This window comes from Tamandua tetradactyla, chromosome 11 (genome assembly GCF_023851605.1).
Source record: "Tamandua tetradactyla isolate mTamTet1 chromosome 11, mTamTet1.pri, whole genome shotgun sequence".
Taxonomy (NCBI): Eukaryota; Metazoa; Chordata; class Mammalia; order Pilosa; family Myrmecophagidae; genus Tamandua; species Tamandua tetradactyla.
Window position 1 is genome coordinate 15,544,134 of NC_135337.1, and position 14,552 is coordinate 15,558,685.

General features: G+C 38.3%; 1 protein-coding gene across 4 annotated transcripts in view; it reads right to left on the minus strand.

The window, feature by feature from the left end:
• Positions 1-14,552, minus strand: part of NTNG1 (netrin G1) — a 377,262-nt gene that overhangs the window by 46,921 nt on the left and 315,789 nt on the right. For 2 of the 4 annotated variants that reach the window (XM_077120073.1, XM_077120074.1), the window contains exon 6: positions 4,123-4,257. The exons of 1 other annotated variant lie outside the window; for it this stretch is intronic. In XM_077120073.1, the coding sequence (XP_076976188.1) occupies positions 4,123-4,257 (135 nt within the window). Of the gene's footprint in view, positions 1-4,122; positions 4,258-9,489; positions 9,658-14,552 lie in introns of all 4 variants that reach the window. One more of the 4 variants, XM_077120077.1, reaches the window with a different exon arrangement.

Sequence of the window (14,552 nt, forward strand, 5' to 3'; positions counted from 1 at the left end):
AAAGTGTTTTCTCTTTCTTCTCAACATCTCATTCCTGTATTGAGTAACCTTGATGCTGATTTCAATTCGTCCGTGCTTTCTTGAAATCTTTTTCTTTCCACTTTCTTTCCTGGATTTTTAGCTTTATGCTGTTCTTAAAGACCATTCATTCTGGTGGTTTTCAAGTCTTTTACCTTTTTTTGGCAAAGAGACCAGCTAACACTTACAAAGCACACAACTGGTGCCCCCCTCAGGCAGAAAGTTCTTCGATAAGCCTGGAGTTCTCCAACTTCCCAAACTGAAGCCACACAGCTGCTTTTGGGGTCGGATTTGCTTCATTCTCTACAATCAGCCCTGTCTCTAATCAAGGGGTTTATCAGAAGCTCCAGGTCAACAGTTTGATATTTCAGTGGTGGCTAATCTGGCTATAAATTCTTCCATAACATTGTACAATAATTTTGGAACGCGGAGTTTTGCCTAATTCTTTGGTCCAACAGCATTTATTTGGAACTCAATAACAATAATTGAATGCTTACTAGGTGCTATGAAGTCCACAGTCACTATCTTCCTTGAATCGACACAATTCCTACATGCATCATGTCCTATTATCACCTCCATTTTTAGATGAAAACAACAACCACCACCAGGCTTGGAGAGTCCAAGTAAATGTTTCTGTGTTTGCAGGTGGTAGGAGGTGGAGGTGGGATTCAAACCCAGGTATGTGTGACTCCAGCAACCATGTGCATATTTACTTTGTTCTACTTCCAATGATAGGTGGCAAGTGACAGTGTCAGTTACTGAATCCCTTTCTTTATTTCCTGTCTGCAAACCCAAGTCCTTTGGATTGCATGCCACAGTGCTCCTCTTCTCAGTCTCCTGGGGGACCGGAACCCTGCGCCTAGATCCCTAGGATCTGTGACACCTACTGCGAGCCCTTCCTGGAAGTACCCACCTGGATGTCTGTCTATTCCAAGTTCATTGCAGTCAGGGCCACTGGCAACCTCTGTTTTACATCTTGGTGTTGCCTTCTTTTTGTCACCAACTTGTGGCAAGATTATTATCACTGTCACTAGCAATGTGGCCAAGCAGAAAAGTGTGTGTGTGTGTATATATGTACATAGGGGCATTTTTGACTGGAGGGGCATTTTGGGGTGCATTCATGTATGTTAGGACATGGGTGCTATGAAAATGATATAACAACCTACCAATATCAACCAGTCAGAACGGATATCTGTTCCAACACTGGGTCAGTTGCTTGACATCCCCTGCTGTGGGAGGTGTTACCCTTTAGTTATTGGACCTTGGGAGTGCTCTAAGAGATCCCAGGGGAAGGTATTCAGGGCTATTCTGCCCGAGGCCCTTTACTAAGTAATACAGAGGGATTTCTCTATTTAATATATAATGTTGGCTCAGCTGGGTGAGTCTAAAGGAAGGGAAGAAGACAGTGAGAAAAATCTAGTGTGTTCTCCAAGGTGTGTTTAAAATATGTTAAACGTATAGCAATTCCAGTATTGTTCCCTCCAAATCCTTCTGTAAAAAAACAGCCAAAAATAATCTTTAAAACCGAATCTGTTCCTGTCATTTTCCTACTTAAAACCATACGATGGATTTCATATCACCCCTATATGATACTCCCCTCCCTGAAGAGAGGAAACTCTACAGCTTGGCATTAAAGAAAACACATCATTTGGCCCCGTCTACTTTTTTTCCAACCTTGTCCCACCTTCCCCAACACACACACACACATACCCTTATCTCCTGGTTATATTAAAACTACTTGATATTTCTGAAATATTGTGCATTACCTCAGTCACCTTTGTTCAAAAGCGCCTACCAATCCTTCAGTACTAAGGGCAAATATGACCCCTTCTAAGAAGCCCTACTCCTCCTGTCTGGGTTTCTCCAACAGCATGTACATATTCTTCCTTAGCTGTGATCTCCTTTGATCATAATTGTTGGGTTACATCTCAGCCTCTCACTCCAGATTGTGAACTCATGTCCACAGAAGCTCTTTCTTTTCAGTTTTGTATCCTTTACTCTTAGCACAATACCAAACTTGTAATAAGTACTCAATAAATACTTCAAAGAATAAACAAATTAAATGAATTTACTGCCAAAATCTCACAGGAACACATAAGTAAGTGAGAGGTTGGAGGATAAGGCACAGAAAGTTTTGTGATTTGCATATCACATAGCCCTTATATGGTAGGGCCAAACTTAAATCTAGTTTTCTGCTATCAAAAGAGAAAATATGGTGACATTTTCTCTCTATAAAATACTCCAATAATTAATATAAAAATATTAAGGTGAACCCTTTTTTGGGATGCATTTTCCATAAGGTTAGATAACTTTATTTTCTCCTCCAGAGTATCACTCTTATTACACCCCCATGAAACCACTGATTGGGCCCTGCTGCATCAGGAAGTTTGCATGAAACTTTCTGTTTGAGAAGTCTGTCTTGACTACAAAGTCTCTTTATAGACCTATGTCTTGAGTCTTGGTGTTGGTTTCAGCTCTTCTTCTGTCTGTCTTTCCTTCCCTCTTTCTGACTGATGACCTGCTCTGGGACATCTGACATTCAGATGTTCCACGAACCCTTTGAATCCTGGCGCCTTGCCTAGTTCCTTGGATCCATCACCTTATCTAGACCTCTAAGGATGTGTGTTTTCTGGAAACCTGCAGTGTGTAGGCTGTCATAAACCCCTGCTTTGACTATCTGACTGTCTTTGATGCTCCCTTACAGCATGTCTGGAGGCCCCCAAACTCTTGCATCTTGCTTCCACCTTCCTTTTGCAATGCCCGATTTCTCAACTTATCACCATAGTTAATTGCTGCCCAAAGCATTAGGATGACAACAAATTTCACTTTGCCTTTACATTATGTAGAAGTTTAGCTGCCAGATAACTATAAATTCCACAAGTAGAAAATGGAGCCTTTTATATATAGCCCTGGTAGAAATTGGTTCTAGGCATGTCCTGAATGCTGACAGTTTTTCAAGTAAAAAGTAACCAGAAGGAACTCTAGAGCTGCGCTGTCCAATATAGCTGCCATATTAATTAATCTGCTGTATTAATATGTGGTTATTAAAACTTTCAATAGGGCTAATCCTAAATGAGATGTTCCATAATTGAAAAACATGCATCCCATTTCAAAGACAGTATAAAAAATGTAAATCATGTCCTTAATAATTTTGATATTAATTACATAATTGAAATATTTCAGATATTTTCGGTTAAGATATATTGTTAAATTAATGTCTCCTATTTCTTTTCTACTTTTAAAATGTGTATAACAGAATATTTAAGATTATATATGCTGCATTATTTTCCATTGGACTGTGCTGCTCTAGAGGATTGTTTTGTGGTTCTATAATATTAGTAAGTTGACTATGCATAGATAGATTGGAAAGTGAGTGCAGAATTAGAAAGCAAAAAGTTAATGAATGACAGAAGTAAGCTTCTGCCCAGATCTGTTAATTTCTGTTGCCTGCATACATCGACATGCCACCTGCCTTGACAAGCTTTTAAGAAGGCCTGCTAATCCGCAGAGAAATGAGGCTGAACCAATTGGCATCTGTCTAAGGCTCGCTGCACAGTGCCTAACCTCAGAGGCTTAAAATCAATATTGATTTCCATCAGTTATTTTACCCTGGCATTTAAATATCCCTTCAATTTACTACCTTTAGGTTTTTGGTTAAGATTCAGTGATGGGTATGATAGCAAGGGTTGTAATAAGTTATGTAGATATCATTTAATTTATGAACTCTGGAGCTCCAGGGTAGCTTTCAGTTCAAGAAATATATTAACCACGTACACATCACCCTTCATTTTGCGGTGAGGATTTCCAAGCTGGGTCCCTATTGTGCCACTTAATTTATGGTCTGGCCAGGTACATGGCTCAGCGTACAATATTTCAATATAAGTTGCTTCAGCCATCAGGAGAGGAGATGAAGATGGGTTTCAAAGAAGCCAGCTGGACAGCTGATGGATTGCTTTCCTATCCATAAGCAGGGGCATTAAGTAGTTTTTAAAGCTTGTCAGCGGTTTGGGCCTTTTTCTGCTCTGAGAAGCTGCACGCACAGGCCTAGACAAGCAGAATCAGCCATGCTGCAGCAGGCAGGGGGCAGCCCCCAAAGTTACTTACGTTGACAGCCGTAGTGCCAGGAATTTCCCGGCAGACACTCATCACATTTAGGCCCTGTCGTTCCAGTCTTACACTCACAAAATCCTGAGCCATTACAACGATCATGGATTGAGCCCAAAGGGTTACAATAACACTCTGTAGAAACAAGACAACACACAGGCTGGAGACAAGTCCACATAGCGTATAGGTTATCAACACAGGAGCGTCACTTACTTAAATGTATCACTTACTTAAGGAAAGATGTCCACTAATGAAATGCTTTGGCACATACAGCTATTTCAAGTCCATTTGTTTACCTGCTTAGACTTCCAGGGTATCATTTTTATGAGATGGGAGGAAATCAACTGAAAACTTCCAGGGAAATATGACATCATACTCTTCACTGCTAACAGATCATAATGGAGACTCCATTTGTTAGGGCATTTTTAGATGGTTTAATGAACACCATGAGAAGTTTGTAAAGCAAGGATAAATCAATATGCCATCAGTGTAAAATCTGTTTTAAATTATTCAAATGGTTTATCTGTTATATTCAATATTTGAGAACTGCTGACATTTTTAAAATGCAATGTAATGCACTTTGCTCATTCAAACACAGTTTTACTTTATGATTTGGGGTAGCACCTTAACTTATTTATGTATATATAATTTTGTGATGAGACTTTAGATATTGTATCTGTTAGGCAACTTAATACAGCCTTTATGCAATCTAGATTAACAATCATGAAAGAAAAAGAAGTGCTGCAATTCCAAATAAATTTCAACATAGGGATACTTTGATACATAATTTTCATTTTAATGCCTGCCAATGGGACAATATGAGTGTGTGTGAAAAAAAAGTAAACTGAATATTTTCTTGACCTCTCATGCCTCCTTATACAGGCTCTTTTTGCTTCTGGATATCTGTTATGCCTTACAACAGAACCAAAGTGGTAAGTCCTTAGGATTCCGTTAGCTTGGAAGGTAGCACAACCAGTTTGCAGCTTTTTGGAATTTTTGGCCCAAACTTCCTTTCTTTATTAGCCTACTGTGTAATCTTGGGCAAGTTATCATGCCCCTCTATCTCCTAGTTTCCTTTATTTTAAAATATCCATTAAGAGGTGCTCTTGATAAAAAACAAATGAAATCATATCAACTAACCAACCAAACAACCAATCAAGAGAAGCCCTACGATCTGCAGATTAATAGAATTAAGTTTAGTGTCTTAGAATATAAATGGAAACCCAAGTTTAATCTTATAGGGATCCAGAGGTTTAGCTCTAACCTTTTTTTTATCTAATTTCTTCAAAGAATGTAGAGTGCCTTAGAATTATGCTTTATTTCAGGCAACGAAGTAAATTTTTAAGTTCTGCATCCTTATGTTACAATATTTATAAGACTAATACTGACATATGCAGGTAAGAATAAAAACAAATAAACTCTAAAATGCTCCCTCCTCCCTAGCTTGGCTTAATAGTTAATAAATCAGATATTATTTTAAATTGCACTTTCTATTTTACTGTGTATGTATAATGGGGCATGCTTTAAAATATTTAAAACAGTAACACATTTTTAAAAAAGCCATGGAACTACATAATCCAAACAGTGAATCCTAATTTAAACCATGGACTATAGCTAATAATACAGTTATAAAAATGTACTTTCATCAGTTACAACAAATATGCCACACCAGCACAAGGAGTTAATAATAGGGTGGTATGTGGGAATCCTTTGTCTTATGCATTATTGTTCTGTAAACGCATAACTTCTCTAATAAAAAAATTGTACTGCAGTTGATTTATAGATATTAAGGGGGTCGCATTTACTTTGTTCTATATATGGTACCTTTGATTACTGATCTTGAGTTTCAAGGGGAATTAAAAATAATGCATCATACGTTGAGATCTGTTTAGCAGCAAATGCCAAAACCCGTGTTTCATTCTGATGTGAATTGTTAGCAGGGATTATTAGCAGTGATTACCCAAGGTCATCAACCATATATCCTCCAGTTTCCTGTTTAATGCTCAAGTTTATATGAAACAAGAAGCAAGCCAGGGTGTCATCTTCATGTAATTGCTGTGCCATCGCAGGGTAATTACATGCACCTTTGAGGACATGGCTATGCTTGGAAATTCGTATGAAAATATGGGTAAATTCACCAGTAATTACAAAGCAGCAATCACTGTGGCAATGGAATAGCCAGCTGCATTTTATATTTGCCATAATATCAAATGATGCAAGTATTTTAAGGCATCTATTTCAATACAGTCTATATTTTTTCAAAGATAAGAACTGTTTCCTCACAGTCAGAGTGGTGAATTTGATTACAGGGAATTGTTAAAGAATTGACAAGACAGCATTTTTTTTTTTAACTCAGAGACGACTTAGATGAAGTTCAAAGTTTCCCCAGGTTAGTGTCTAATTTTGTGAAAGTAAATTGGGTAAATATTCATTCAGCTTCATTAATGCTCTCAATACAAAGCGGTATTAAAATTAACTCTCAATTGCTTGTGGTATATTGTCTTAAATTTAATTTTCAGTCCTGCCTCAAGGCCTTTCAGGAGCATAAATGTGGAAAAAAGTGAATAGGCTCATTTTGTCTTGCAAGGCAAATGCCAGCAATGGAGCAACAAGTTTCAAAGAGCCCTCAGAAAGCAAACTCTTGTCTCAGCCTCAGACTCGGGCAGCCCCTATAGTTCTACCCTTGGCTCCCCGAGTGGGGAGAGCAGACTCTACTGCTTTTTGAGGAAACTGTTATTGATTTACTTTATGTGTATCTGGACTATAGAAAAAACAGAGACTGTAGCATATGCAGCTTGTCAAATGTCTTCAGTCAAAAATTTTTGCAAACAATTTCCCCCCTTAGGAAAAGGGCAATGATTTTAGGAAACAACTTTGTAGATGTGGGGAATGTAGCTGATTTTAATTAGCTTGAAATGCTACCTCATCTTTGTTCTTATCAAGAACTTTCCTTGATTTGAAGAATATAAAATATTAAATAGAAACATGTTTGTCTCAATAAAGTAAAGTTCTCCATAGCTTTGTAATGTTAATTAACACATTTTCTAGAAATAGAGAAAACAAGCACTCTTGATTTTTTTAAGTCAAAATAAACCCAAAAATGTACAGTCTTTTTTTTTTAAATGCTTTTCATTTTGCATCTGTAATTTATGTGATTTAAATGATGAAAGTTGAGTGGGATGTTTTCTAGCCTGTAGATCAAACATGGATTTGCAGAGACCTATACCACATGCGCTAGAATAGGAGTATGCAACAGATTACTTTAGGACTGGAAAAAGGCCAAACTTCATAATAATAGAATATTTTGAGTAATATTGGGATATTGTTAAGTTACCCGCTTGGAGAATTTTCATGGAATAAAATAATTTCTTTTAAGCCCCTTTTCTTTGATTTCTTTTAAAAAAATTAATATTGTAAAATATTTTAACCTTCTGTATTTTGCAAAACTGATTAGATTTGACTCCTACATTCCTGTATATTTTACTTTTTCTGTTGTTTCTCTAGTTATAGTAGGACAGTTATATAATTTTACAAATAGCATTCGGTGAAATGAAACCATGCATTCAATATTCAGAGAGTTGCATGTCTTTTGGTCCTTTATTAACATCTTCAAATCTTAGTAACCCAAGTGTCAAGAAGGCAATTGAATTTCTTCGTTTTATAAGCTCATAGTGGAATTGCTTCTGTCATCCAAAAAAAAAGCATAACACAAGTTAAAGTCTGACAAGCTTAGCTTTGCTAATTGTGTCAGTGTAGTTGGGAGACAGTGCTTAAGCTGTGAGCTCATGAAATCCTTACCAACCCTATATAATTTGGGTCAATTTGCCTTATTTTTTCTAGAAAACAGGGGAAGTACTCACTGTAATACTTACCCAACTGCTTTGTAATAAGAATTAAATAATAAAACACATTTACAGGTCAGTCTACAGTTTACAAAGTATTGCCTGTGCATCTCAATAATCTTGATTTGACCAGGAGGCTCAAATGACTTACCTAAGACACACAACTATTAGCAAACTGTGACATGAACCCAGATCTCCATCTTCTAAATCCAGTTCTTTCTCTACTAATTCACAAATAATAAATAAGAAAGTGCTTTGTAAAACAAAACATACTGTAGCTATAAATGGCATTAAGTATACTTGGCCCAATTCAATTCAAAACAACTTGTATAGCTCTTTCATGTGACATTTGACAAGTACCTATAAGAGCTTGAGAATTCAATTAGAAAACAGTGATTCCAGAAATGCATATAGATTGGATTTATTTTTCGATGAAAGATCACCTGTCATTTGTTCAGCTTGACCATTCTATTTAAATTAATCTCTGTTCTAAAAATTCTGCCTTTGAAATTGGTTGCCTATATAGCTACCTAATGATGTGGTAACAGATACACAGATGTCTTTCAGTCTTTTGAATATATATATATAAATGTATATATACATATATATATATATAAATATATTCAAAGTAAGCTATGAAGTGAAATTTCATTTATTGCTTCTTATTTTTTCCATTTACTCCTTTTATAGAAGGCAGATCCACTTGGCAAAAGGTAAGAGAGACATTTTTCTGGGTGAAAGGCCCCTGGTCTTCACCAGTTCACAGCCAGCATTCTTCAGGGAAAGACAGCCCCAAGGTTTCCCATAGGCTCAGTTTTCCAGCACTTGGCAGCTAGGAAAACTGATTGCCTGGAAGAGTTTTGAGAAACCACTCTTCCTTTCTTGGGCTATAGGAAAATTCAATAAATGGAATTTCATTACCATGGATGGAAAAGTCAGGCCAACTTCATATTACTATTGCTAGAAGATTTTAGTTTCAAATGACAATCAGTGTTTGTTGATCACCAATTATGTGCAAGATTCTCTACTGCAATTTCTCATGCTTATAATTAAATCTGAAATAATAATTCTCCATTATGTAAATTGAATGTACAACTTAAGGTTTTAAGATTAAGTTGAAATGACCAGGTTTTAAGATTTCATGGAAAGAAGGAAAGAGAAAGAGAGGGAGAGGAGAAAGGGGAGGGGAGGGGAGAGGAGAGGACGAGGGGCAGGAGGGGAGGGAAAGAGAGGTAGGGAAGGAAGGAGGAAGAAAGAAGAAATAAAGACAGATTTTTTTTGGTCTTGATACCTGCTTTTTAAAAATCATCTTTAAAACGACAACCACATAAGGAGTCAAAATATACCCGCCAACTATGATTTCAGCCAGCACAAGTGAATTGGAAGACTATCACAGGGATATTTGCTCCATTGAGAAAGTTCATACTTGCTCAGCCATGGCGCAAATCACCAGCATCTCCATCCTCAATAGCTCCCCATAGCTCCAAAGGCAAAGAACAATAGCTGAAATTATAATGGGACTGACCTATGCACACATTCTCATCGTCCAGCTGTGCAGAAGCATTTCTGAAGTAGCCCAGCCTGCATAACTCACAGTGCTGCCCTCTAGTGTTGTGTTTACAGCTCACGCAAATGACTGTGTTTAGCAGATCGATATAACTGCATCGATTGGAGTGGCCGAAGCATTCACAGCCTTGCAAGGAAGAACAGAAATGTATACAGAGTGTATACAGTAGCAGAGTAATAGCACACGACATGCTTGGATAAAATGAGGAATGGAGAAAAAGTGGTGGAATGGCAAGACGTATAGGTGATTCGGCATGACACGTGGTAACAACAGGTGGCTAGGACTGGTATGGAAGTAGCATCTGTTTCAAGCATGATAGAAAGGTCGGACACTGAGAACATGACAAGATTGATAATTCTTGGCAGACGAGATGAACAGAAGCATTTGCAGGTGTATACCTTTTAGAATTTGGAAAGGCTTGGTTTCCGTTGATGCAAAAGTTTAATTTTTACACACTGATGCTTTACTGCTTTGCATCACTTTCCTCATTTTTTCTTTTTCATATGTGCAGTCTTAAAAAAGAGGGAGGGAAGCACCTGAGCTCCTAGTTCTGAGTTTGCCATCGCCCACAGCTCCTTTGTTTTATGAGTCTCGCTGTCATTTATATCAAGACAGTAACTCAGGCAGGGTTTCACAGAAATCCTGGCAAATTTAATAAGGGTCTAGGCAATTGAACAATTCTCCTTTATTTCAGTTTTTCCCCAGTGTTAACAGGAGAACTTGGCTTTTGTAAGCCCTTCTTTGGGCTGAATCTGCATGTGGAAGTGTGAGAGAAAATTTAAAAAAAATAATAATACCAGGGAGATTATTTGTAAGAAAAAAAGTAGTCCTAAGATTTCCTTTCCTTCCAAGTTTCATGCTAAGTCTTTGAGAAAAGAAGGGTTAGGCAGTTACTGTATGCCCATATTTTGTTTCCTTTGTCTCTCCAAAATGTTGGAGGTGACTCTGAAGCTGAGGGATGAAGGTGGTAAGCACTAGGTAGGATGATGAAGAAATGAAGGTGAGGGGGGTTGGGGAAGGGTGTGTGGGGATGAGGTGGCAGGCTAGATTTCCTTTTATGTTCATTCCAACCAAATCAAGGGGTCATTAGTCCATGTGATCTTTTCTAAAGAAATGGTAAGACCATTGGTAGCAATAATTACCAAATCAAATGGAAAAAGAAGTATGAAGGGTAAATAGGTGGGAAATACATTTTCCCTTCCCAAGACATAGGGGTAGGACTAGCTGGATATTTATAAGGAAGGCCAACTATGATGCTGCAAAGCTTTATTTTTCTACAAGTTCTTCTCTCATTTATCTGTCTTGCTTTTATTCTATCCTACTAGGAAGCCAAATACAGTCACTATTTAAGCCCAATCATTCATTCTTTCTTTCATTCAGTATTTTATTGCGTTGGCCAACTGTGTGCCAGGCACTGTATTAGGTGCAGAGTTACTGCTTTGGTGTAGATAAAAGTTGGGGAAATTGCATTTGGATGACCAGAGTGAAAATGAACAAAGGCTGTGGAATAAGGGTAAGAGAGGAGGGGTGGATAACTTTTCTTTTTCGCATGCTATTAGTGATCAGCACAGTGTGGATTCGTTTATTGGGAAGCTGGTTACTACAGGGGAGAGCTGAGGTCCGAGTCCTAAAGGAATAGCATTGATTTTGGGCACAAGTGAAAAAGGATCATAGGAATGGCAAAGGGTAGATGATGCCCAGGAATAGAGGCAGCAACTGGGGTACACTACGTGCTTCAAGAGAGGCAAGAGGGGGAGTTTCCTGAAGCCAAGTTACTTGCTTTATGTGAGGATGTTAATCGCTGTGTCTGTGTGCTGGGTGTAGGGGGGCAGGTAAGAAAGTACCTAAGTACATTTAGTAGTTGAGGCGTGACAATTTAATAGCAATAATAATCATAATGGTATTATAGATCCTCAAATTAAATGTTCTTAGAAAACCACAGGCATTTTCATCCCCAATTCCACTGCACTTCCCTGAGTTTGCACCTTGTTTCCAAAGACATTTCTAACTCCCCAGGAAAACTGAAAAGCCCCCTAGAATCTTCCTTGATTGAGGATTTGAACCAGGGAGGATGTTTTGGCCCAGAGCCTCCCTGAAGTGGTGGTTGCAGGGAAGAAGTCCAAATCTCCAAACCTAACTGCACCTTCAGAGCCACTGAAACTCCTGAGGAGTGGGGCAGTACCAGTTCTGTCCTCAGGTTGTCCCTCCTGCGGACCATATTAGCTGTTAGGAATCTCCATGTTTTCCACCCGAGGCTAGTCCCTGGTGCACCTCAATTAATCAACCCAGTTTTTTTCCACCAAAGCATCCTTTATGTGCAAAATTTTATTCTAGAAACTTTTTGGAAGTACAAACCAGTCCTTGTTGTAGGAAACTTGTTCATTCAATAAAACAAACGGGTTTGATAACTAGAAAACAAAATAGTATGTCCTAAGAAAATAAATTAGTGTCAAAGAGGCTGCTTAAAGTGAAAATTCATTTAACTTGAGGGGAAGTAGGAAAAATTTCCTGCAGGCTGTAACACTGAATCTTGCTTGAGGCTAGTAGGGTTTATCTCTTTAAAAAAGAAAGGGAATGAGAATTTCAGGTGAGAGGGACAGAGTGCACAAAGCATGAAGTTGAGGAAGTGTAGGCAATAAGGCTGGAACATTTTTCATAATATAGGTCCTTTGTGGGTACTTGAAGAATTCTGTAAGAACTGCCCAATGACCAGCTAAGCTCCACATGTGAACACTCTGTCCAAGAAAAAAATACTATATCTGGAAGATGTTCAAGTTCAACACTTCTAAGACCCGTTCCATGAATATCCATAGACATCTCAAGCGTGATATTATTACCTACTGTTCTTTCAATTTAATGGATGATACACATGTCTATGATATCATTAACTATTTGTGGGTCTGGTTTGAAAACCACTGTATTAATCTTGGTAGGAAAAGCTATATAATTATGTAAGAAACTACACTCAACTAAAGGTACAATACAATAAACTTATTTCACAAAGTAAATGAATATTTAAAATGTCTTATTAACCTAGAAAATGGGTCAATAACAACATGAAACTTTGATAAGGCTGCCTTGTCTGACCGTGATACATTTGAGAAGGTAAAATGAAAAAAAGATCTTGGAATGGGCTTTGAAAAACACAGGAAAACTGCATATATTTAAGGCATTAAAAAATTCATATTATGACTGGTGTGCTATTTTTCAGTTTCTTATTAATTAACCACTCTTTAGTAACTAGTATTCCACACAGGTATAAAACCCCACTAAGGCTACAATTTGAGCTTCTTTATCATATTAAGATCCTGAAGGGATGATGTTAATAACTGAACAATTCTTTGGCCCTCTAATTAACTGCCCTATCTTATCCTCACTCCCCTTCTTACAAAGTGCTGAGTCTACGGTCTATCTTTCAATCATCACTTCCCCTCATACATTTCCATCTCCCTTGTCTCTCTCTGTCATAGTCTCCTGGGAAAACTTGATCTGAATCAAACCCAACTCCCCATCTCTCCATGTCTACACCCCAGGAGCTAGATGTGGAGTTTTCCTCCAAATATTTTGAAACAAGTTTCCCTTTAAGCTTGTGACTACAAACTGTGATGGGGCCCCGGGGGGCTGCCTGACAGTTCTAGAAATAGGAGACTTCTGGGCCACTGCTCTCTCTTAGTTCCTCTCCTTCCCAATGGTCATTGTTTTCCATTCTCTGCTCTTCAACCTCACCTCCTCAAGTGTCACAGGGCTTATTTCTTGGGTCCCTTTGCTCTTTAGGCTAACCCTAGGTGATTGTCTACCCAGGCTCATGGCTTTAAAAGCCTTCTATATGTTGACCATTCCAAAATATTCATTTCCAGGTGGGACTATCTCCTCTGAAATCCAGACTCATAGACTGAATTCAACTGCCTTCTTCATACCACATCTCTGGTTGGACATTTAGTATCTCAACTTTAATATGTACAAACCTGAGCTCTTGGGTTATCTTCCCAAAGCTGCTACTCACTGAGGCTGCTCCATCTCAGTGAGTGACAACTCCACTCTTCCAATTGCTTAATTCAAAATTCCTGGAGTTTTTTATTTATTTATTTTTTTGCATGGGCAGGCTCTGGGAATTGAACCTGGGTCTTTGGCATGGCAGGCAAGAACTCTGCCACTGAGCCACCGTGGCCCACCCTGGAGTTGTTTTGAAAATTCTTTTTTCCCCTATTGCTTGCATCTAGCTTATCAGCAACCCTCTTGGCTTTCAAAATATTTTCCTAATTCCATCACCTCTCACCATCTCTACCACTAAGACCCTCGTTAAAGGTACCCCTCACCTGGATTATAATCACTGTCTCCAAACTGCTCTCCTGGCTTCCATGCTTGCAACAGTCTCCGCAAACAACAGCCAGAGTGGCCTTTTCAAGACTCAAATTAGGTCATAATCCCTCTGTGTCTGCATCTCGGTTGGAATAAATGACAAAGTCCATTCATTCCCAAGTGATCTGGCCCCTGGCTTCCTCCAGGGTTCACTGCTATCACCCACCTCCTGCTTCTCTAGCCACACTACCTTCATGTTGCTTCAAGAAACTTCCTAGGACCTTTGCACTTGCTGTTCCCTCTGTCTGGGATACTCTTCCCCCCAGACATCCCCATGACTTTTTCATTTGCTTTAAATCTCTGCTTAAAGAAAAATCTCTGATGACTGTTTGAAATACAGTGCCAGTGAAACCACACCAACCCTCTAAAACCCTGTTTTATATTTTCCATAGAGTATTTAGCATTTGAAAAGTATAGATTTATTTTTAAAAAATTCCCTCTATACTCTGAGAATAAATACACGAGCACAGATTGTCTCTTTCTTTTATAGCTATAACTGCAGAGTTTAAAACATCACCTAGTATTAATTAAGCATTCAAAAAATGTCATTGGAAGAATGAATCAATAAATGAATCAATGATGCTTTTGAGGCACTGTCTTTTGGGAAACTGAGGAAGACACAGGAGGAAAACTAGCCTTAAATTCATTCCTCCACCACTCAA